This window comes from Mastomys coucha, unplaced genomic scaffold (assembly GCF_008632895.1).
Source record: "Mastomys coucha isolate ucsf_1 unplaced genomic scaffold, UCSF_Mcou_1 pScaffold22, whole genome shotgun sequence".
Classification (NCBI taxonomy): domain Eukaryota; kingdom Metazoa; phylum Chordata; class Mammalia; order Rodentia; family Muridae; genus Mastomys; species Mastomys coucha.
Genome location: NW_022196905.1, coordinates 144,904,545 through 144,929,417, shown reverse-complemented (window position 1 = coordinate 144,929,417; position 24,873 = coordinate 144,904,545). Strand labels below are relative to the sequence as shown.

The following is a 24,873-nucleotide window of genomic DNA, read 5'->3' as shown; positions in this document are numbered from 1 at the left end:
AGAGAGAGAGAGAGCAAGAGAGAGAGAAGAATCCAATTACAGAGAGAGGAACATTAGAAATACCTGTTTTTAAACAGTGTCAAGTTCTAACATGTAACACAAGCTCATTTATTGCATTCATTGCGATTTGTGTGCCAGACACAAAGACCATGAAAACGGAGTGTTGGCTAGAGTTGTCAAAGAAGGGCTGATAAACACCTTGGTTTGTGGAGATGTTTTTTAAGAGAAAGGAAGATGCCACGGATACTGAGTCAACTCTCTGGAAGATACATAGAGAAATTAAATAAAATGTGTCCTTAGCTTCTTCGGGCAGGACCCAAACATCTTGTCTGGCTGCTTATAAGTAATTAGGTCACTGAAGTTACAGGCAACAAAACCTCACCACAGGGAATGGAACAGTGCGGGCAGCTTAGGAATGCACTAGGTCCTGTTAATGCTTTCGAGTTCTTTTCAAAGCTTCTTCATAAATCAAGAGTGGGGATTGCTTAGAAGAATGTCAAGATGGTTCAATTTCCTTCTCAGGAAACAGGCTTTGCTGCCTGTTGGCCTGGATTTATCTTCCCTCTCCACAGCTGTCCACTGCACCCCACTTTACCAGTTCCCTATCTCAGCTAATAAACTGGCTTCAATCTTACTCTTCCATAAAAGCTCCTCTTGGGCTTGCACCCACCCTTGCCTCAGCTCCGCCTCCTCTCCTTGCAGGCTATTGCAAACTGACCTCTGCCCGCACTCCCCCTTAGAACCCTGGCATTCTGGGATTGCTCAACTAGGAGGATGAGCATCACCCCTGCCTTCCTCATCTTTTTATTTATCTAGGTTTCCATGAAGAAAACTGCCTCTCAGATGACTCCCTCATGACCCACTCCTCCCCACACCCCCAACACTCTTCCATTCCTCTTCAGTCCCTTCCTCTTTATTCAAAAGGTTGAGGGCTTCTCTTTGCCTCCACGCTTTACCACTCCTGCCCTCCTGTACCCCGCCTCTTGCTTTCTGTTCTGTCAGCTGCCACTGCTTGTCTGCATTCAGGACTGTCTACTCTGTAGAGGCCCACCCCAGAATCACAGGCTAGCTCTCCATGTCCACCTTGCCCTACATCCCTGCTCTGCCTGCACTGGGCTGGCTGGGGGGGGGGGTCATCAACACCCGTCTTCCAGGCAGCACACATGTCTGTGAATCTCCCCATCCACTCTGGCTCTGGGCCTCCACTTTCTGCTCGCTCTAACTGGGCTACTGTGTCAGGCCCTTATGACATCATTTCCTCCATGAGTTACAACCACCCTTCCCAACCAGTGCCCTGTCTAGACTGCCTGTGCTCGAATGCATCTTCCTTCTTTCCGAAATGCATGGTGGTTTGTCATTTCCTCGGCCTCTTTTAAACTAGCAGACTGTCTCTGTGTGTGTGTGTCTGTGTGTGTGTGTGTGTGTCTATCTCCCCTGTCTCTCTCTCTGTGTGTGTGTGTGTGTGTGTGTGTGTCAGACTGTCTCTCTCTCTGTGTGTGTGTGTGTGTGTGTCTGTGTGTGTGTGTGTGTGTCTCTGTGTGTGTGTGTGTGTGTCTCTGTGTGTGTGTGTGTGTGTGTGTGTGTGTCCATCTCCCCCACACCCCTTCCTTCTTTTCTTTACCCTTTTTTTTAATTTAATGGTACCCTGTGACAGAAACTCAACCATTCTGTAGTTCTCAAACTTAAGAGGATCCTCCTCTAACGCAGCCTCCAGTCTGTGCTCTAATTTTTTCTTTTTTATTATTTAAAACAACTTTTTAATTTAAAAAAATAATTGGGCATATTCTTCTCCCCCAAGTCCTTCCAGATCCTCTCCCCCGCTCTATCCATGCAACTTTAAGTTCTTTCTCAAAAAACTGAAAACTCAAAGTGACAACGCCCCCAGAACAAAACCTCCCTGTGCTCAAAAAACAAAACTCTAAACTGTAAGTAAATAAAAGCATGCAGCAGAGTCCATTATATGCTGATGAACTGCTCCTGAACATGAGGCCTGTCTCCTGGAGTTGTTGATATACCTGATGTCACTCTGTAGGAGAAAACTGATTTTCCCTTTCCTAGCAGAATAAGTGATAGTTCAGTTGTTAACCTTTGGCTAGGTTTTCATCCATCCATCCATCCATCCATCCATCCATCCACCCACCCATCCATTTGTTCATTTAAAAAACATAACCAAATAAAATACAATAATATAAAACAAAATCTATTACATTGAATTTGGACAAGACAAACCAAAGAAGGAAAAGAGCCCAAGACAAGGCACAGGAATCAAACATCCATTTTATTCCCTGCTTGGGAATCCCATAAAAATGTGAACCTCTATCTATTACAGTAGAAACTTCCTAAAGTATATACATATGTGAAGGTGTTTTAAGTAAAATAGCCAAATAATAGAAGAGACTGAGTCCCAACTGGCCATCTCTCATCACCAAATGAAGCTTCTAGTACTGAGGTTGGATTACATTTAACTGGGTTGTTGGCCAAAGGGGACCCATAGGAATCATGAAACAACCCAGGCTGTTGCCAAGACTATAGGATGCTCTCCACGAAGTGAGGCCCCCTTGTGTAAGACAACATCTGCAGAATTCACTGAAGATGGAGATGTCATGGCAGTATACACATAGAACCTTCATCCCTCTGTCCTGGAATCTTTGATACAGGGACATACTCTGCATGGTATCAAAAGAAAAACATAAATACCAAGCCAGTCAAAAAGCCTTCATCTACAATAGTGTCCTGCCAGCAAGGTATGCTACGGCAATGGTGGCACAAAGCGTATAGGTGTAGCCAACCAATAACTGATTCGATTTTAGGCCCATTCCATGAGATGAAATCTATACCCAAAACTGCTTGGGTAACCAAGGACCTGAGATTAGATAGCCCAGAGACCTCTGGTAAAACCAAATAACACTGGTCTAAAAAAGAAAGAAAAGAAAATTTGTAGTGATGAACGACTCCTGATGACATTCTGCTATACTCAAAGAGCACTGCCTAGGATAGCCATCATCAGACATTATGCAGAGAGTGAACACTGGGTCCTAAATGGGATGTCTCTGTCAAATCCCTTTCCTCTGAGCTCAGGGTAGCCCATGGAAGATGAGGTAGAAAGGGTATAAAAGCCAGAGTGGACATAGGGTCAGGAGAATAAGGCCCTCTAAACTAACACGCTCATACGAACTCACAGAGACAGAAGCAGCGAGCCCGGGGCCCATGCCGGTCTGCACCAGGTCCTTTGACTATAAATATTACGCTTTCAAGTTTAGTGTTTTCGTGGATTTGTCAGTGGCTTTCAAAGCCCTAGCAGCTTTCTGAGATGCCACTTTCCTCACAGGGCTCTGAAATGGACCAACGAGCACATATAGGAGACTGCAGGACTTTCTGCACACCCAGGGCTGTCTCTGATGTCAGTCCCACTGTCCTTCCTACAGCTTCCCAGGGCATTGTGTTGGTCTATGCCTCTGAACCAGCCATTCTCAACCTGTGGCTCATGACCCCTTTGGGGGATTGCAAATCAGACATCCTGCAAGTCAGATATTTATATTACCATTCACAAGGAGCAACGAAGCAATTTTAGGGTTGGGCGTCACCATAACATGAGGAACTGTATTAAAGTCGCAGCATTAGGAAGGTTGAGAACCACTGCTCTAAACCAAGCATGTGCTGTTCTCTCGGGCTGCTTATTCCAGGCATCTGCCTGGCTGCCTGGTCAGTTTTTTCTGTCTATCTGCAGCTCATCATGTTTTGGAAGCCTTCCTTGGCTTTTCTGGTTCAAAAATCACAATTTAAGCAATGCACATGAGGGGCCTAGTGGAGAGTCTTGGATAACCTAAGTGCCCAGTGATTGTAAGTCGTTATTATTAGCAGTTCCTTCAGGACAGATGAGCAGGGATGTGAGAGTGGGAAGCACTGTACAGATGTGATTTTGTGTAGCTGAACTGCAGTGCAGAGCACAAGGCCAGAGGCAGGGACAGCTGACAAGGAGCAGGGCTGAGGCATCGGGGTGTGGGTGAAGAATGAGGTACATCCTGGGCCACAGACTGCCTCTTGGCAAGGTGGCACATAAACTTAGGCAGGAAAGTACCTTTTGAGACCCGATTCTCACGAGTTATTCATGAAGATTGCAGAGGATACAAGTTATATATGTAACTTTACTGTAGTAATATAAAATATAATAAGACTATATATTTAACAACATTACCAAATATATAGGTAATTAAGAGCTATTTAAGTATGTTGTCAATATAATAATATAATAGACTTTTTGGATATATATATATATATATATATATATGTATATATATCTCACATGTGTACACACACACACACACACACACACACACACACACACACATGTAGACACCCATCCACCCATGGAATTCTGTTTACTGACCTAAGAATCTTTTGCATTTGTCAGGCACAAATATACTTATATTGCTTTAACTAATAACATTTTTTCTTTTAAACATTTAAAAATATTCTTGAGGGGCTTGAGGTTAAGAGCACTGGGGTTCTTCTAGAGGACCTGGGTTTAAGTCCCAGGACCCACATGGCGGCTCACAAGTGTTTGTAACTCTAGTTCCAGGGTATCTGGGGCCCTCTTCTGGCCTCTGTCAGCACCACACTCACAGGGTGCACAGCTATACAAGCAGGCAAAACACCCACACACATAAAACTAAAAATTTGCAAAATCTTGAATTTGCTTTCATATGGAACTAGGTTTATCCCTTAGCAATTCTGATTTACGGATTTATTCCACCAGTGTCTGACATGATTTCACTTAAGCCGGCAATAGACTAAGAAAAGCTTCTCAGGGTAGGAGACAATGATGGTGTCGGTGTGACAACTGGGTGGTACCTGAGAAGAGGGGAAGAGTGAGCTCGGGATACATCCGGGCCAGTTCACAGGACAGAAGGGTTAGTGACACACTGTAGAGAGGTGGCAACGGCCCATGTGTTCCGTACAGAATACTGCCAGGTCTTTGTTCTGCAACTTTCTTGGAGTGCACAAAAAGCTTTGCTTCCAGGATCTATGAAGAGTTAAGAAAGAAGCTTTAAAGAGTGTCATCTGGACAATGCAGGAATGTTTGTAATAACATGGTAAATGCATTTATCTTCACACTGAATCAGTTATCTGCTCTCTGTCTGGAGAACACTGTGCGTGTGTTTCCTCGAAGAAACAGATAACTGCATCCTTCCTGAGCCCGAGGATGGAAATTTCCGCACGCACGAATGATACATGCCTGCATGAGTTGCATGGAGACTTCGTAAATCTCTCTGTTGGTGTCAGAGGCCTTGAAGAGAACAAGGTTCAGCAGGGTCACTATGTCAAAGGGATAGTTCCTGGGGAAAAGAAGAAAAATACACAGCATGGTATTTCCATGGTTACAGGGCATCCTGGCTAGTAAGCTGGATATGTCTGGAGTGGCACCTTGACTTGTGTCCTTAGCAATGACACAGCCCTGTCTTTATTTATTTATGTATTTATTTTGTTTTGTTTTGCTTTTTGTTCTGTTTTGTTTTTTGGGTTTTTTTTGTTGTTGTTGTTTTTGTTTTGTTTTTGAGACAGGGTTTGACTGTGTAGCCCTGGCCCTGGCTGTCCTGGAACTCACTCTGCAGACCAGGCTGGCCTTGAACTCAGAGACCTGCTGGCCTCTGTCTCCCAAGTGCTGGGACTAAAGGTGTTTGCCACCACCACCCAGCTTTCCCTGTCTGTTTTGGAACTCATCTACTCAGGTGTATCTGAGTATATATATGTGTATCACATTCATGCAGGTGCCTGGGGAGCCCAGAAATATTGGATTGCCTGGAATTGGAATTACGGGATGCTGTGAACTCCATGGCGTGGGTGCTGCATACTGAACTTGGGTTATCTACAACACATGTTATTAACTACTGAGGCATCACTCCATGAAACTTTTAAAATATAAACTTCTACTGTGTTCTAGTCTCTTCATCTTCCTAATCCATATGCTCTCTCTTAGGAGTAGTTGTACAACTTGGGGGAATTTAATCTAGTTATGCAAGTATTGCACTAAGTTATAGTGCCATGAACTTGCTTGTTATATAAAAAGGTCGATGGCTTTAGAGGCATAATCTTTCGACTGGGGTGTGACTCAGTAGTGGAGAACATTTTGGCATGCATGAGGCCCTGGGCTCAAATAAGTAATGTAATGGCTGGTTTTGTGTCAACTTGACACAAGCTGGAGTTATCACAGAGAAAGGAGCTTCAGGTGAGGAAATGCCTCCATGAGATCCAGCTGTAAGGCATTTTCTCAATTTGTGATTGTACTGGCTGGTTTTGTGTGCCAACTTGACACAGGCTGAAGTTATCACAGAAAAGGGGCTTCAGTTGGGGAAGTGCCTCCATGAGACCCAGCTGTGGGGCATTTTCTCAGTTAGTGATCAAAGGGGTAGGGCCCCTTGTGGGTGGTGCCATCCCTGGGCTGGAAGTCTTGGGTTCTATAAGAGAGCAGGCTGAGCAAGCCAGGGGAAGCAAGCCAGTAAGGAACATCCCTCCATGGCCTCTGCATCAGCTCTTGCTTCCTGACCTGCTTGAGTTCCAGTCCTGACTTCCTTTGGTGATGAACAGCAGTGTGGAAGTAAGCTGAATAAACCCTTTCCTCCCCAACTTGCTTCTTGGTCATGATGTTTGTGCAGGAATAGAAACTCTAACTAAGACACAGTACATTTTCAAATGAGTGTAATATTCAGACTCTGAAGCACCATGCCTCCTTCCTGAGTGCTTCTTGAAGTTTTGAACAGAGGGGATTTTCTCTGGTTTGATTTGTGGGCAGCTGGCTTGCAAACTCACAGTTCATGTGTCATGACCCTTGTCCACATGGATGCCTGAATTCCTTCAGTGTACTGTTTTTCTTACTTTCAAATTTTGCCTCCATACTTCACTATGACTGTGAATATCTCCTGATCAAATGGAATTAGCAATATCACAGAAACTTAGAGTGGCTAGCTTACCTTTGAGGGACACAGAAGACGTTCTGGACTGTCACACTCTGGCGATAACTGCAGAGCAGTCATCTGCTCAGCTCTCACATCACAGAGAGCAAGTGCTGTCACCCTTGCCACGGAACACTAATTACAAAAACTCCTACCTGTTTCCGCACACAGTAGCTATGGCTTTGAAGCAGCCGGATGCAAGCTGGTAGGAACCTGTGTAACACCGGTCAATGGCCCAATTGAAAAGGTTTATCTGGTCAGGATTAAGTTCCAGTAGCAACATGACGACCTCACAGCCAAGCTGATGAACCTGAGGACAAGGAACAAATCAGTTTTTCCTACTTCATCAGAAAATATTCTAGAGAAATACATGCAGTCCAGTGTAGCTGATACAGGTCAGGTGAACCACCTTAAGTGGGGTTAAGTAGGGCTGGACACTCATTTGGGTTGGTCTTTGTGCCTCACGCTCTTCCTTAAGGGGCACAATGCAGCCATGTCGCTAGGATGTAGGCTCTGCTGTACTCTGGGAAGGCAACACCCACCGCTAAGATGGAGACTCCATTCCCCTCTGAAGGTAATGCTGCCTGCCTCTCTCCTAAGTCATCCACTCTTCTTCTTCTTCTTCTTTTTTAAAAGATCTTGTTATTTATTTTATGTGTATGAGTATACTGTAGCTGTACAGGTGGCCGTGAGCCATCATGTGGCTGCTGGGAACTGAACTCAGGACTGCCCCACTCGCTCTGGCCCCGATCGCTCCGGTATAATTTACTGTAGCTGTCTTCAGATGCACCAAAAGAGGGCGTCAGATCTCATTGCAGGTAGTTGTGAGTCACCATGTGGTTGCTGGGATCCAAACTCAGGACCTTTGGAAGAGCAGTCAGTGCTCTTACTTGCTGAGCCATGTCACCAGCCCCTTCCACTCTTCTTGGCAGTTGCAATCAGGCCAAAAGGGAAGGACCTGGCTTATGTATCGGCTATATTAGTAGTCTGGGTTTGAAATGCCCCATAGGCTCACATTTGAATGCTTGGTTCTCAGCTTGGAGGCTCCGGAGCTCTTAGGAGGTGGGGCCTGGCTGGCAGTCTCTAGGGGTCTTTGAAGGTCATACCTAACATCTCTGATAGCCATGCCTTCTCCACCATGATGGACTATAATGATTATCTTCTCCCTTAAATTTTTTCCTTAAAATACAATTAAAAATTTTGTAATTATAAAATACAATTTTCATAATTTTAAAAACTCCCTTAAAGGTATTTTGTCACAGGAATGGAAAAGTTAGTAATGTAATATTCATTGCTATTAAAATTTCCCCCTAGTTAATTTCTGTCCTATTTTTTGACTTGGTTAAGCTAGTTCTCATACTGATGAATGGGCTACAGATTGCCAGCCTTTTCCCATCAAATAAATGTGTGTGTGTGTGTGTGTGTGTGCATCACTTCATTTTAAGCACAGCTTTATTTACAAACCTCAAATGGAACATTTTCATAATATTTCATTTAAAGATACTTTCCAGTTACCATTGTTATTTATTTCAATTTACTGTCTGTGTGGAAGAATATTTTGTTCTAAAAGAGTTATTTAATTTTTAATTATGTGTATGTGCATATTGACAAACACACTCTGTTTGTAGGTGTTTGATAAGGTCAGAAGAGGGCACTGGATTCCCTGGAGCTGGAGTTACAGGTGGTTGTGAGCTGCCCAGCGTGGGTGCTGGGCACTCAATTCAGGTCCTCTGCAAGAGCAGCAAGCTATCTTCAGTGCTACACTTTCTCTCTCCAGCTCCCTGGAAGGACATTTTAATGATATTTTAATGACTCATTCCTAGTTTAATGATACAGAGTATAAAGGTTGCTTTCAAATTACATGAACTGTTTTGAGACTCACTTTAGGATGCAGTTGTTGGCCAATCTGGTTAAACGGCGCTGTACCTTCTGGCCGGGTACCTCCCACCACAATGTTCCTAAGTACATATCCAAACCTGTGTGACTATGGAGGAAAGGTGGTACGTGCATCATGCTGACCTCAAAAATGCTGAAAAGCAATGCCTTCTTGACTCATACTTACCCGTAAATCTTGACAAGCCAGAATATTGTCAAGCCACTTATACAGATAGCCATCAGGAGAGAGGCCGACATTATCAAAAACAGGGCCACAGCACAACACCGCCGACATTGCCTGAAATCAGAAACCGTGAAACCTTGGAGATAGAAGCTGAGCAACAGGCTTCCTGCTTTCTCCACTTCCTGTGTGGGTAGTGGAGACTGGCAGCTCCCTGCGCCTTGTCAGCACACAATGCTTTCCCATTGCTGTGAACCCCAGCCTTGGACACTAGGCAGAAATAAACTCAGTCCTCTATACACTGCTTTCAGCCATGGTACTTCATCCCCATAAAGGAGAAGTAAGCAATACAAAGGCCACACTGCTTCAGACGGGGAGGTTTCCATGGAGTGGACATCCAGGATAGGATTAGATAAACAGGGGGTGTGGCTGTTGTTTGATTGTTTTTCTCTTTCTTAGACTGGAAATTAAATAGCAATATAGCAACTTTAGGGATAAATAGGCAAAACTGTTCTTGTGGAGAAGAAACACTGGATAAAAGCAGGAACGTGACACAATTTTATATTTTGTAATTATGGGCCCAGTTGGCATGCTTACATATTTACCCACATCTTCAATTATGCATTTGGAATTACTGAATTTATATTTACATCCATTTATGTAATGGATGTAAATCCATTTGCATTTACATCCATGGACACATGCATACATCCATTTGAATTTTTATATCTTTTCCCATATTTTATTGTACTATTTATTTTAATCTTATTTTTAAGGCATGATTTTTAGCTTAACTAAGGAGACCACTGATGCTGCAAACCAACCTTTAAAGCACAGTACTGGTATCTTGTTATCTGGTGGTTTCGGTCACTGTACCGATCCAAGGGTGTAAACATGATGCTGAAGGGGCCCGCCCACTGGCTGAACAAGATGAAGAGATGGTGCCGTAGGCTTTGCTGGGGGAAGAGAAATCTTCTGTGATGAACTAGAGAGAATAACACAAAACCAGTGTCTGTTATTAGACTATTATTAGTCTACATTAGACTGAATTTATAATTGCAGAACTACTGAATATTACCCTTAAGTTGTGGGGAAAGGAAAAGGATTTCCATTTTTCCAGAAGTTTACCCCTAATTTTTAATTACGCTTTTCTGTATGTGGGTAAGTGCACATGAGTGCGGGTGCCCACACAGGTCAGAAGAAGGCACTGGATCACCTGAAGTTAGAGTTACAGTAGCTATGAGCTGCCTAAAACAGGTACTGGGAAGTAAACTTGGGTCCTATGCAAGGGCAGAACCTGATCCATCATCTCTATCTAAAAACCAACTTTATCTTCCTAAGCTAAATTCTTTTGCTTGGAGCTTCCAATAGAGCATGGGGCTTTGTGCATGTTCAGTATGCACTCCCCCAGTGAGCTATACTGCCAGTGAGGTATGAAAATACCTGATTTTTAGACCAGGACCAATAACTCCTGTTTTCCTTTTTTTGTTTTTGTTTTTGTTTTTGTTTTTTGAGACAGGATTTCTCTGTGTAGCCCTGGCTGTCCTGGAATTTACTCTGTAGACCAGGCTGGCCTTGAACTCAGAAATCCACCTGCCTCTGCCTCCCAAGTGCTGGGATTAAAGGAATGTGCCACCACTGCCTGACAATTCCTATTTTCTTTAGTTATAGAACTTTGACTTTTTAAATAAATTTAAACACAGCTTTCCTTTCTAGATTCTCAACCTTCCTCATACCGAGACCCTCTAATACAATTCTTCATGCTGTGGTGAACCCCCAACATAAATGATTGTGTTGCTACTTCATAACCGTAATTTTGATCCTGTTATGAATTATTCTGTGTATATCTGACATGTAGGATATCTGATATTTGACCCCTGTAGAAGGGTCATTTGACCCCTAAAATGGGTCATGGTGACCCACAGGTTCAGAATGATCTTTCCACCTAACTTTTGTGTTTACAGAATGAATTTTTGTAACCACTGTTCCCTGTTGTTAGAGAAAACACAGTGGAATATAATAAGTATAATATAATAATATCCCAAAGAAGACAAGCTTAAATTGTAGCTTAAGGGCCCTAACAGCTGAGGTGGAACAGTACAGTTAATAATGTCAAAATAACAAAATGGCACATTAGCCGAATTGCTTTTATATATAGATACAAAATTTATAATCTGAGTAACTCTTCCAGGTCAACCATCCCCTTTGTTTCGTACACCTCCATGGGAATAAAAATGTTCCTATCTATGTATACTGTGAGATGGTCTTCTGTAAGATGTAGCAGTTAAATCAAAACAAACGTAAAAGGTACTCAGCACTGCAGACTTCTAGTTAGAACAGTGACTCAAGGAAAGTGGCTGAGATCAGTTTAGCATAGAGGCAAAGGAACATGTCTTTTGCATTCCTTCCTCCAAAATGATGTCAGTCCATTTTCAGATCAGGACCAAAGCCAAGATAGAAGTGGGAAGCCCAATCAGGCAGTGGTGGCACATGCCTTTAATCCCAGCACTTAGGTGGCAGAGGTAGATGGATCTCTATAAGTTCAAGGTCAGCCTGGTCTACAGATTGAATTCCGAGACAGCCAGAGCTGCACAGAGAAACCCTGTCTCCAAGACCAAACAGAACAAAGGAAGTGGCAAGCAACAATACTAAATGTGATTCTGACAGTTCCCTTGGTGACTCTGCTAAATTGAGGTGACCTGTTCTCATGCAGCCCCCTAGGAACCAGGAAAGAGCAGTGCTGGGGGACATGAATGCTTTACCCAGCCCAGAGGTAACTCGAAAGGATGGATTACCTGGAACACACTGAATCAAGTTGGCAACCATGGCGCTAAAATGTGCTCGAATGTCTTTAAGAATTTCGACCTCTTTGTCATTTTCAGCTTCTAAGAGCATGCGGGTCAAGTCCACATATTCCAAGAACAACGCTCCAAGCGCTAAGGTGTCCCGTTCTAAAGCTCCATTTGTGCTGGAAAGGATGGGAAAGGATGCTTTTAGCCAAGTTACAACAAAGGACCAGGTGCTTAATGAAGACCATATCGATGGTTGGAGTTCAGGTGGCAAATGTGGTTTTTATGTACATTATAAGGGGGTATGAAGAAACATAAGGGCAGCTTGCCAGAAATCGTTTTTGAAGTAATATATTTAAAAGAGCAAGGAGAAGTAGAAAAAAGAGGCGTTGGCGAGGGGAGGTCCGTTCAGTCATTTAACCTCACCTGTCACTTATCACACCAGCATCTGCCAGAAGTTCGAATATCCGAAGCAGTTGTAGCCTCAGCAAATCTCTCCGTTCTCGGCGCTTCTTGTTCTGTGTAGAAAGTGGTAAGGCAACTTACAGGCTCTGATGATACAATGCAAACTTGAGGGCATAATTTAGTACTTTCAAATTTTCTAAGCGTAAAAGGGATGCGCCTCTTCCTAAGAGGTGGGAACAATGCCAGTTATTACAGGCTGTAAAGAAAACACTGTAAGTCAGCCCCTAAGAATACATGAGGCAGAAGTGTTGAGTAGGCGCCAGGCCAGTGTTTGCTAAAAGGCTGAGAATTATGGAGCAACCTGAGAGGACTCCAGATGCTGACAGTCCCCAGTGTGCTCAGGGAGTGCGTGCGATTTGCTCTCCTGGCTGTTAAACTTCTGCTACTTCTTTTCTTTTAATATTTGTTTCTATACATATGGATGTTTTGCCTACATGTATGTGTACCTTGTGTGTGCAGTGCTCATGGTAGCCAGAAAAGGGCATAAGATTCCCTAGAACTGAAGTTAGGGATGCTTTGAGCCACCTGGGGGCCCTCTGGAAGAGCATCCAGTGCTCTCAAGAGCTGAGCTCTCTCCCCAGCCCCAGATTTCTGTTGTTTCTTGTATCATAATTATGGGAAGCTTCTTTTTTAATCTTATTACTTTTCAGTCCTGGTACATTGTAAGTAAATTCTGGTCTCCTTGATCATTGACTCCTGGCTTGTTAATAAAGACAACAACAAAGCCAAGCAAGCTAAAAACCAAAATTAGATTTTGACTTAGATCTTTTGCAAAAATAAAAACACATCTATGTAACTACTGGAGTTCTTGCATTTGTACATTTAGAAAATTCATTGAAACACAAATTATTTGACTATTGAAAATCTAATGTACTGTAATAAGGTTCACTGTTAGGAACAGGTTGGGGTGTTTGTATTCTTTAGGGGATGACAAAGCTGACTTAAGATTCACAACACTATCCAAACGAGTCAGGCCCTCATGATGGCGATTCCAAACCTTACCTCTGGCCTTCTCTCCAGGGCCTCCTTCATTAATGGATGGAGTTCTTCAACCAATTCTCTACAGAGGGAAAAGGTCAGATTCGAAATTTGTTGTTATTGATATAAGATTTGTCACCAACATATTCATTCTAGCCCAAATAACCTAATTATTTCACTTGACTACTAGCTGAAACTTCCTGTGACATCGCCGTGGGCGATGCTCTACACAAACAGTATCTGTCCGCATTCTGGCGCTGTGCATATGTATTGGGCAGGACACCATTTCTGAACAATGAAACAGGATTTCCCAAATATTTACTAAATCCAGGGAGCTTCAGGACTGGCTTTCAGAAACTCAAAATAATTATAAATTGAGTCTCCGCTCTCAAAAAACCTTTCAGTCTAATCAGAAGGAAGGAGGGGATCGATATTGAACTACCTGAGAGATATACTCAGGAGACTGACATATATGAGATTTAAAACATGAAGCCTGTGTTTCAGAGTAAGTTTATCCTTGTGTTATCTGACAGATGCAAATTATAGCAAGGGACAAACTATCACAGTTTTCATTAAAACCTTTCCTGTGTAGCAAAAATGTTTTGATAACATTAATATATATTGTATTACATTTCTCTGTGTTATATATTGTGTTGGTTTGAATAGGTATGGCCCCAAAGATTCATGTGTTTGAATGCTTAGCTCATAGAAGTGGCACTATTAGGAGGTGTGGCCTTGTTGGAGGAAGTGTGTCACTGTCGGGGTGGGCTTTGAGGTCTTAGATGCTCAAGCCAGGCCTAGTGTAGCAGACTCCTTTTGCTGCCTGCCTGTGGATCCAGATGTAGAACTCTCAGCTTCTCTTCCAGCACCATGTCTGCCTGCATGCTGTCTTGTTTCCTGCCATGATGATAATGGACTAAGCCTCTGAAACTGCAAGCCAGCCCCAAGTAAATGTCCTTTATAAGAGTTGCCATGGCAAGGTGTCTCTTCACAGCTACAGAAATCCTAAGTAAGACATATCTGTATCTTATATATGTACTATATGTATACACTTATATATACTGTATATATTTTACATGTGTATTATATCTATACATATAAATATGTTATGTGTATATGCATTAAACACACACACACCTCACCTACCCTCTAAGTCTCCAACTATTTATACTTGTTATAAATTATCTCCTTTGGGACATCATTTCTGAATTGCATGTTAAAACAGATATGAGAGCTGGGCAGTGGTGGCGCATGCCTTAAATCCCAGCACTTCAGAGGCAGAGGCAGGCAGATTTCTGAGTTTGAGGCCAGCCTGGTCTACAGAGTGAGTTCTAGGAGTTCCAGGACAGCCAGGGCTACATAGAGAAAACCTGTCTGGAAAAAACAAACAAACAAACAAACAAACAACCCCTTCAAAAAATAACCAGATATGAGATCTAGTTTGCAGTTAGAAAAGTTTTGAAATTCCACAGTATACCTGCAGTTAGTAAGCATCACCCTCCGGGGAGCCAGGAAGGCTTATGGGAATCTACTCTAAACTGAGAGAGAAAAATCTGAGGTTTTGTCTTGATTTCTCTAATAAAGACACAGAATTTACCAAAAAAACCCATTTAGTAACTTATCATGTTAATAACATTAAAAATATCACAATATTGTATAATAATCAAAAGATATATTAATATGATATGATGACACTAATAATATGAAATATTAATGATTATTCATAATATTAGTAACCCTTTTCTACTTACCAACTATTTACCAAATGTTTTTTATTGAATATGCACATTTAATATACCAATCTATGGGGCAGAGTCAATTTTGTCAAACTGATTTAAAATAAAAAAAATTACTTGTACTTATATGTGTATGTGTTTTATCCGCATGTACACACAACACACATGAAGTGCCCATGGAGGCCAGAGAAAGGCAGTGAGAATTAAACTCAGGTCCTCTGCAAGGGCAGCCAGTGCTCTAACCACTGAGTTACTGGTGCAGCTGCTCACATTATTTTCTTCGAGAGACATTTCACTTCAGTTGAACTAATCCTGCAGCTGTGTAACCTGAGGCTCATGGAGGTATTTCAGACTCCTGCCATTGGTTAGGTAGATAGCAGCAGGAACACAGAGAGAGGGCAAGCTGTACACGGGGACTTGAGTTCTTTTGGAAAGAATGCTGACTACAGGAACTGTGAGTTATCTTTTTAAAGCAGATCTAACTAATTAATAACTGGCTAAATGCTGGTTAATTGGTCTTCTAGTAATAAGAACTTGTAGTTTTTTAGTTACTGTCAGGGTGAGATGTTTGGGGAGTTCCCATTCCTGACTCTTGTTTAATGTGTTACCTTCATCCTCCTCATATCTGTGATTATAAAACCATATTGAAGTACAAAATGCTTTGTAGTCGGAATGGTGGGGAACCACATATTACCCTTGCAAAGTCTGGCTAACTGGGAATGGATAGGGAATTATCTTATGTATAGTTACAAAAGACAAAGCTTGCAAATGCAATAAAATGTGAGGGTTAAAACTGAAGCTGTAAGGAAGGCCATTTACATGCACATCAAACAAAGGCATAAAGAAAACCACACACAGGCCACCAACACCCCAGCACCCTAGTACTCCCCAAACTTGAGTTAAGAGAGACAGCTATAATTGCAGCCACATGTATGATTTTGAAGAATGTAGTGGGACAGACATACCTGAAAACAAGGGAATTTGTTCTTCCAAATCCTAAAACAAGGGACTCTGTGATTTCGATGCTTTCCAGCCTCATCAAAGGCACCAACTGCTTCAGCAGGACACCCACTGATGGCGTGCCAATGGCCTGGAACGAGGTGATTTGAAGTGACAAAGAGATAATGTGGTAACTAAGCAATAACAGTTTCAGGTGACTGAGTCATATCCCAAGGCACTGCCATCATTTCAGGGAAAATAAAAATTAAAAAAAAAAAAACAACCCATATATTTAACACAGTATAATTATTTTCTAACTGGGATACAAGTCCTAAAGAAAACTCTGCCCTTTTCTTTTTTGAACTATTTAAGTCAACAAAACTATCTTTAACAAAACCATTGTGGTTTTGAGGTATTCAACTGGTGAAGAGGGAAACTGGGCACGGAGAAGACAGGCCCAGCCTTGACGCACTGAACGCACAGTGCCCTAGTGGCAAGCTTCCTTATCTCTCAGTCTTCCATTCCACACATGCAGGGAGGAGCAAAAATTATTCCCAGAAGATGCTCAAAGGAAATGTGGTGGATGAAAAATTAGATTCCACGCTACACCAGATGGCAGGCAAAGTGCGATTTTGCTACATGACCAAGCTAAAAAAATCCCCTTACAGAATAATTCCCCCGAAGCATGTCATGTCACCTTGTTATCGTAGCTCACTGTACCGTCGGGAGTTGTTGCCATTATCTCTGGAGTGGATGCTCGTAAGTGTCCTGGGCTCATAATACTGGGTTTGGCAACTCCGAAACAGAGAATGAGGTAATTTCTCCACAAGGTAACGTAGTTGTCTCCGCTGCTTGCTGTGCTGGTTTTCTTGGCATTGACTGGGCTGCTATAGATGTGGAGGCAAACAAAGGTAAAACTGAATTCCTGATTTTATGGTTTGATTTTTATTTTTAAGTGTGTGTGTGTGTGTGTGTGTGTGTGTGTGTGTGTGTGTACAGGAGTGCAGATGCCTATGGTGATCACAAGAGGGCAGCAGATTCCCATGAGCTGGAGTTACAGGTAGTTGTGAGCCATTTAACCCACTTAGCTTGGGTGCTGGGAATTGAACTTGGGTCCTCTTGCGAGAGCAGTGTATGCAGCAGTATCTCCAAATCTTGATACTGAATACGAGTTTTAGGGGTTCTGTTTGAGGTAGGATATATAGGCCTTTCTATATACAGCCAGGCTGGCATTCATCTTGTAGCGATCCTTCTTTCTCAGCCTCTTGAGCATTAGAATTGTAGGCATATATTACCATGCCAGGCTGTTTACTTGATAAATAAAGATCATTAGGAGGGCTCAAGCAATTAGGCAGCTGTCCATCAAGGACGAGAGGGCACACAGAAAATTTTAAAGGTCTTTGTATTAAGAGTCAGAGCTTCCTACACTAGTATACTTGGTCACATAGATTATTAAAGCAAAAGCAAAAAAATAAAACTCTTGTTCTAGACAGAATATTTTTATCTCTATGATATTCAGAATGCTATAGCAGAAAATTTTTAAAAATTAGAAACAATTATGATAGTTTACCCTCTTACATGTAATGAAAATGTAAGAGAACCAATCATAAGCATTGGAAACACTCGGCACCTTACTTTGGGTCTACCAGAGGCATCACAGACTGCAGCCGGGTGAAGGCGTAAGGCCAGGCATAGCTGAGGGCTGTGGGGCAATGCTTCGGCAAGTTTTCCTGCCGGAGGAAGCTGAAGAGGCAGAGGACCCAGGGGTCTTTGACAGACTGTGCAAAGATCCAGACGTGGGAAGGGCTCTTCACGTCGTAATGGCTGTTGACCAGGACTGCGTTCCATTCCACCAACCACTGGAGATCCACATTGTGGGTCAGAGGTAGTGTTGCCTGAGGGCAAGAAGCGGGTGGTCAAAGATAAACAGGCATGGCAGACTTTACCAGGGCTCAGCTTGCTGCCCCTGTTTCCATAGTTCCTTTCCTGACACGCCCCCCCCTCCCCCGATTCCACAGACCAGCTTTGGATCTGGGACACCCATCACCTGCAATACAGGTCTGAGTCAGCTGCGCTCCTCTGCCAGCCATAAACAGCAGTGAGTGTGAAGTTTAATGATTACAATCATTTTTGATGTTGTTGCTTTTTGAGACAAGGAATCACATTGTAGCTCTCGCAGGCCTGTAACTTGCTATGTAAACCAGGCTAGCCTTGCCCTCAAAAAGATCCACCTGCCTCTGCCTCCCAAGTGTGGGAGGTTGAAAGTGTGAACCACCATGCGTAGCTATAGTCATATTTTTAAGTTTTGAAGTCAGAGGATATTTACCAAACATTTATGTGACAATATATATTAGTCAATTTTAACATGACCACAGATTTATGCTTTTCTAAAACTTGTTTTTATTTTATGGATATTAATGTTAGGCCCTCACACATGCATGTGTACCACATGTGTGCCCGGTGCCTTTGGAGGCTAGAAGAGGGCAATGAATTTCCAGTAACTAGAGTTACGGTTGGTGTCTTAGTTAGGGTTTCTATTCCTGCACAAACATCGTGACCAAGAAGCAAGTTGGGGAGGAAAGGGTTTATTCAGCTTACACTTCCACATTGCTGTTCATCACCAAAGGAAGTCAGGACTGGAACTCAAGCATGTCAGGAAGCAGGAGCTGATGCAGAGGCCATGGAGGGATGTTACTTACGGGCTTGCTTCCCCTGGCTTGTTCAGCTTTCTCTTTCTCTTCCTTTCTTCCTTCCTTCCTTCCTTCCTTCCTTCCTTCCTTCCTTCCTTCCTTCCTTCCTTCCTTCCTTTCTTTGTTTCTTTTTCTTTTTTTTTGTTTTTTTGAGACAGGGTTTCTCTGTATAGCACTGGCTGAACTGGAACTCACTCTGTAGACTAGGCTGGGATTAAAGGTATGCGCCATCAACTCAAGACTACCAGCCCAGGGATGGCACCACCCACAAGGGTCCCTCCTCCCTTGATCACTAATTGAGAAAATGCCTTACAGCTGGATCTCATGGAGGAATTTCCTCACCTGAAGCTCCTTTCTCTGTGATAACTCCAGCCTATGTCAAGTTGACACACAAAACCAGCCAGTACAGTTGGTTGTGAGCCACCATGTGGGTGCTGAGAATCAAAACTCTGAACTTCTGGAAGTAATTGCTCTTTACCATGGAGCAATCTCCCTAAAGGATGACTCATGTGAGGATCCATAAATGTGCCTTTGCTCCTGTGATCTGTTTGTGTGATGTGTGCATGGTGTTTTCTATCTTTACTTGCACCACCTGGACTTTAGAAACACCTGAACACTTTCCCTTTTATGGAGTGAGTCCACTGATGATTTTTAAGAAGAGATACCTAATCTTTCCCTATGATATCAAGCCAATGTAGTTCAAAACTTCTTTAAAAATATATGCATATGTACAAATTGATAAGTTCAGTTTATTCTCTTTTAAGTATCCATATCAAGACTTAAGTAATACCAATTTTCAAATAACATATCTACTGTTCCAAAGTGTGAGGGGAAACTTGCCTTTTTGTTAGTTAGGTAGGAATTTATTTATTTATTTATTTATTTATTTATTTATTTATTTATTTATATTTTTTGAGGCAGGGTTTCTCTGTATAGCCCTGGCTGTACTGGAACTCACTCTATAGACCAGGCTGGCCTTAAATTCAGAGATCATCCTGTCTCTGCCTCCTGAGTGCTGGATTAAAAGCGTGTACCACCACTGTCAGACATTAGTTAGGCATTTATTGAGTGGTATGCTTCATCTGTTGGGGCAATGGACTCCCCTAGGTAAATGTTATGGATCTGGCCTTCATAAGTCACTGGGCTGGAAGGGGGTGGAACTGGACTTTCAGAGCCAGAGGGATGAGATCCATCCAATCAAGTAGTCTGCCTAAACCTGTGTCCTGGGGAAATGACCAAATCTAGAGACAGGCGTCTCCTGCTTTCATGACTAGCAGCTGTAAGAGATCTCTCCTGATAGTCTTTGTGAGTCAGATGAGATAATGGATGGAGAAATCCAACACCTGTGTGTGCTCGTCTTCTGAAGGGCAGGATACTGACCTGGTGACCTGCTTAGGATCTGAGTCTAGCAAATACAGAAGAAAATGTGTAAATATTACAGTTATCTACAGGAAAGGCAGATATGCATGTATAAGAATCATAGCACCCATTCCACCTCATGTTCAGATAACTAGAATGTAAGAAAGCGTATACCTCTTTATTCTGACTGCGCCTGGCCTTAGGGATTATCATGATTATGATTGCCAAAAATTAGAATTTTGTGTTCTGTGTCATGAAGGTCTATGAAAAGTTTATAGATTCCTTCTGGCAGTGTCGTCATTTGCATATGTGACAGCCATCTGTGCTAGGCACCAGCTAAGTGTGTTCTTCAGTCACCCCCTGCCCCCACACCCCAAGATTTCCCTGACTGTTTGTGGAGCTGAGATGGATCCAAGTCCGCTCACTGGACTTTTCTGTTTTAAAAGATGGATATGTAAGCTGGGCAGTGGTGGCATAAGCCTTTAATCCCAGCACTTGGGAGGCAGAGGCAGGAGAATCTCTGGGAGCTTATGCAGCTCTAGGCTTACGTTTAGTAAAAATCTGCCATGTTCTGAATACTTGTCATCTTAGGCTGTAGAGTTTTTTCCTTTTGCTTGTTTTTTTTGAGACAGGGTTTCACGATGCCGACCAGGATGGCCTGGAACTCACTGAGAGACTCATTTGCCTCTGCTTCCAGAGTGCTGTAGTTAAAGGTATTTGCACCACACACCACAGGCTCAAGTTTTCATTCCTGGCTCTAGTTTTAGGTTTCTTAAGAGTCACCAGGGCCTTTGATCCCAGCACTCAAGAAGCGGAGGCAGGCAGATCTCTGAGTTCTAGGCCAGCCTGGTCTACAGAGCGAGTTTCAGGACAGCCAGGGCTACACAGAGAAACCCTACCTTGAAAAACAAAGTGTTGGGCTGGAAAGATGGCTCAGCAGGTAAGAGCACTGACTGCTCTTCCAAAAGTCCTGAGTTCAAATCCCAGCAACCACATGGTGGCTCACAACCATCTGTAATGGGATCTGATGCCCTCTTCTGCTGTGTCTGAAGACAGCTACAGTGTACTTATACTAAATAAATCTTTAAAAAAAAAAAAGAAAAGAAAAACAAAGTGTTGTGCCCTGAGCTAACCCCAGCTTAATGCTTTTGAGTATTAATAACTGTGAGGGTCAAAGGTAATAAAAATAAAACCATCTTGGAAACTATAAAGTAACACATAAGTAGAACTTACATACAGACTGCTGTGACACAAAATATTAAGTATAAAATTAAAGAAAGATTATATATTAAAAACAACAATTAAGGTTTGTTAGTTTTCCTTAAAACTCCAGAGTGATTTATTTTTGAAATTGAAGTTTTCAAAAATATTATTCATATTTCTAAAGTTCAAATTTTGTACAGCATCTTTTTTTTTTCAGACACATCCTGTGCTTTTATTTGAAAAGCTAATCTTGTTTTCCTAGGTACCTGTGCCTCAGGTTATTAATCTGCCATGAGAGCCTTGAGCTCACACACATGGTTTTTACTTGGCTCTGCTTTAAGAGACAGGCTCGGAACTTATATCTGCAACCAGATAGCATTTGGGACCACACGTCTGCTTACCGAATCCGAAACTGCCACATGAATGAAGCTTTCAAGAATGGAAGAACTCAGTTGATCCATGACATCAATCATCGGCCTGTCATCGTCCTGTACAAAGGAGGAGCCAGTTACACCCCATGGGAAATGTGTCCTTCCCACCCTCCCCACAGCCTCCATCCCAGGACATGAAGCAGAACAGCCTGACAGCAGACAGTGATAACGGTTTTCTCACAGAGACAGGAAAGAGAAGGCAGGGACTAAAAAACCCTTTGGTCCTGAGGATAGACAGCATTTAGATTTCCAGTGAAGATAAATTAAAGCTCCAGTTTCAAACACTGGTACGTACTCAAGAATCTAAATACCAGCATTGTATATTAGTCAGAGAGACGCTCATGCCTCTGTGATAAGCTTAAGGGGCAGGAGCCCTGCAGGAACATACCTGTCTGGGACCTCTTATTTGAGGTCACTGGCTTATCAGGCTAACTGACAATGTGACCTGTGATTGAATTTTAGTCCCAAAGAAAACATACTGTAGACAAACCCCATACCCCACACTTCCCATGAGTGGCACAGCCTTGCCTCTTATCTTGGGAGGACACATTTTCTCCCACCATCATCGAAATTAAGGTGTTTGTTTTGGCACCGTGATGTTTTAAAGAAGATGTATTACTTTTTCTAGCTTATTCTCTACATGTAGCAGCTTCTTAATTAGCTGTATGCCGAATGCTGAGAAGAATGACCCTCAACCAAGTTGATCTTAAAATTCTTGGTAAAGTAGGGTCATTTAGGAAGTTAGAAGTGGTCTCTTCTATCACTGTCAGAATATAGGACTTGCCTCTAGTAGACGAAGGATGCCATTGTGCCCATAAATCTCACCAGCATGGCCACACAATGACAATACCAGCTGATAGTCCAGTGTGGCTGGGGAAGTCCCACAAGCCCCCACCCCTAGTGGAGAGCTATAGGCAGTTAATGGCTGTTGAGAAATATAATTGTCTTCTCCACGCACAAGTCTCCCATGGGTTATCTGATCCTAAGTGGTGTATATAAATGAGAATAAATGGACTCAGCAGGCCGGACTCACACACACATACACACACACACACACACATACACTATATATATGTATGTATGTATATATATTTTATATATATATTTTATATATATAATATATTATATAGTTTAAAATAGTTTAAAAAGAAGAGATAATGAAATTGGGGGATATGGAGTTGGATCAGAGAGAGTGTTGTGTGGAAATACAGTATGAATTTTGCAAATAAAGTTGAAAAAAAAAAGAAGCAGCAGAAAACACCCAGGTTCAGTTCCCAACACCCACAGGGCAGCTCACAACTGCCTGCAACTCCAGTGCCAGCAGATTTAATGACTTCTTCTGGCTCACAAGGGTCCTGCATGCACATGGATTGCATGCTTGGATAGAGAATACTCGTACATATAAAATAACAATAAAAACAATCTTAAAAGGTGGTTTACGTAAGATTTTAAAAAGAGTTCTGTTATAGCCTGGGAATGGTGGTCCATGCCTTTAATCCCAGAATTTAGGAAGCTGAACCAGACAGAACTCTGTGAGTTCAAGGCCTGCTGGGTCTACAGAGTTCCAGACTGTGTCCTCAAAACAAAAGAAAGCAAAATAGAGAAACAAATGAAGCGAAATAGCTATTACCTAATTAAAAACCCAATGATGTATCAACAATGAAGTTCTTGCCTTACACATATTAGGTATACCCAATAGCAGTGTGCTACTTCTAATTTTTAATCCATAGCTGTTGAAGGGAGATGTCCTGAGAACACCCCATACCTCAGGCTGACCCAGGGCAAGGAAGAGAGCTCGGATCTCCTTGAGTATCAGCACTGACAGTTTGCGTGTGGCCACCTGGAAGCTGCAGAGCAAGACGAGAGCAAAGCCTTCCACAGCGTGGAGGACACTGCAGTGAGGGCCTCGTTCTGACTGCATCCGGTGGCTGGAGCCATTGGGAAGGAGCTGTCATGCAAGAAGAACATTCCAGGGTCAACAAAATAACAAGGGAAGAAATACAGTCTTTCTGCACGTTTGGCTTCATAAAATTAAAATAAATCAAAACAGCTTAGAGACAGAGTGTGTGAATCGATTATTATTCATGAGCTATCCGAATTCCCTTTTTGCCTTTCAGATAAATGGGTGCTTTGTGATAATGCCAGCTGTCTGTTACCTCTGATGGGAAATGACTGTTCAAAGACTGCTCATAGTGAGGAGATGAATCCTGCCTCTCTGTCCACACCATTTGGGATTATGCTATGGCTGTGATCAAAGTGGTCTAATTTATTTTCTAATTTATTTTCACTGAAGTTTCTACAGACAAAAGACACTATTAGGTTAGATTTTCAAATTTTTTACTTTCTATTGATACTCGTGTATGTATGTATATATATGTATATATATATATACACACACACACATATATATGTATGTATGAATGTACATACACACACATATTTGGTGGTACTGGTATATGTGTGTGTGTTTGGTTTTGGACTCTGGAACAAGGGACTTCTATTAGTTTTTAGTGTATGCTTGTGCCTGTCTCTGGGTATGTGCATGAGTGCAGGGAGAGGCCAGAAGAGGGCATCAGTCCCCCTAGAGCTAGAATTATAGGCACTAGTGAGCTACCTGATAGGGGATTTAACTTGGGTCCTTTGGGAGAGCAGCATGCACACTTAGCTGCTGAGCTACCCCTCTTCCCCCTTTTATCTGTATTTTTTTGAGGGGCAGGGTCTCACTATGTAGCTCAGACTAACCTAGAATTCAACATCTTTCCTGCCTCCAAGTGTTGGGATTATAGGGATAAGCCAACACACTAATTTACACTTTCATAGGTAGAATCTATTCTAAGTTTTGCATGTTTACATGACAGGTTCTGGAAGTTTCCAAACTGCAATCACATGACCCTCAAGCAAAGACAACTGAGAGGGTAGGGCAGGTGCCACCTCTGTTCCCTTCTTCAAAGCATTTGGGCTTTCCTTCTTCAATCAGTTGGTCTTTTGTTTGTGTAGCATGGGGGGACCTGAGGCCATCCTCAATTTTCACTGGGTGCTGCTGTGCTGCCCAGAGTCTCCGCAGGTCTCTGAGCTGCCAATGATACTCTAAGCTGTCCCTCCAGAACCAGAGATCTACGTGGCTGATGCCAGCTTACCGTGTTTCTCTGAGACCATGGTCCCTTTCAACGCATGCTCCAGACTGCTAGCAATCATTTTTACCATTCACTAGTGTGGGGAGCTGTAAATCTTGAGAGGCATTCGCCATGGCAAGATGGCGCCTACTTCCGCTGTTAAC

At 42.5% G+C, this 24,873-nt stretch overlaps 1 protein-coding gene across 8 annotated transcripts in view; it reads right to left on the bottom strand.

Annotated features, from left to right (window-relative positions):
• Nucleotides 1-24,873, bottom strand: part of Fry (FRY microtubule binding protein) — a 407,497-nt gene that overhangs the window by 89,265 nt on the left and 293,359 nt on the right. For all 8 annotated transcript variants that reach the window (XM_031338824.1, XM_031338826.1, XM_031338825.1 and 5 more), the window contains 13 exons: nucleotides 23,362-23,544; nucleotides 21,567-21,653; nucleotides 17,549-17,808; nucleotides 16,611-16,800; nucleotides 15,940-16,064; nucleotides 13,263-13,320; nucleotides 12,222-12,313; nucleotides 11,802-11,974; nucleotides 9,831-9,991; nucleotides 9,013-9,123; nucleotides 7,106-7,260; nucleotides 5,237-5,336; nucleotides 4,852-5,023 (listed from right to left, as the gene is read on the bottom strand). In XM_031338824.1, coding sequence (XP_031194684.1) covers nucleotides 4,852-5,023; nucleotides 5,237-5,336; nucleotides 7,106-7,260; nucleotides 9,013-9,123; nucleotides 9,831-9,991; nucleotides 11,802-11,974; nucleotides 12,222-12,313; nucleotides 13,263-13,320; nucleotides 15,940-16,064; nucleotides 16,611-16,800; nucleotides 17,549-17,808; nucleotides 21,567-21,653; nucleotides 23,362-23,544 — 1,867 coding nt within the window. The remainder of the gene's footprint in view (nucleotides 1-4,851; nucleotides 5,024-5,236; nucleotides 5,337-7,105; nucleotides 7,261-9,012; nucleotides 9,124-9,830; nucleotides 9,992-11,801; nucleotides 11,975-12,221; nucleotides 12,314-13,262; nucleotides 13,321-15,939; nucleotides 16,065-16,610; nucleotides 16,801-17,548; nucleotides 17,809-21,566; nucleotides 21,654-23,361; nucleotides 23,545-24,873) is intronic.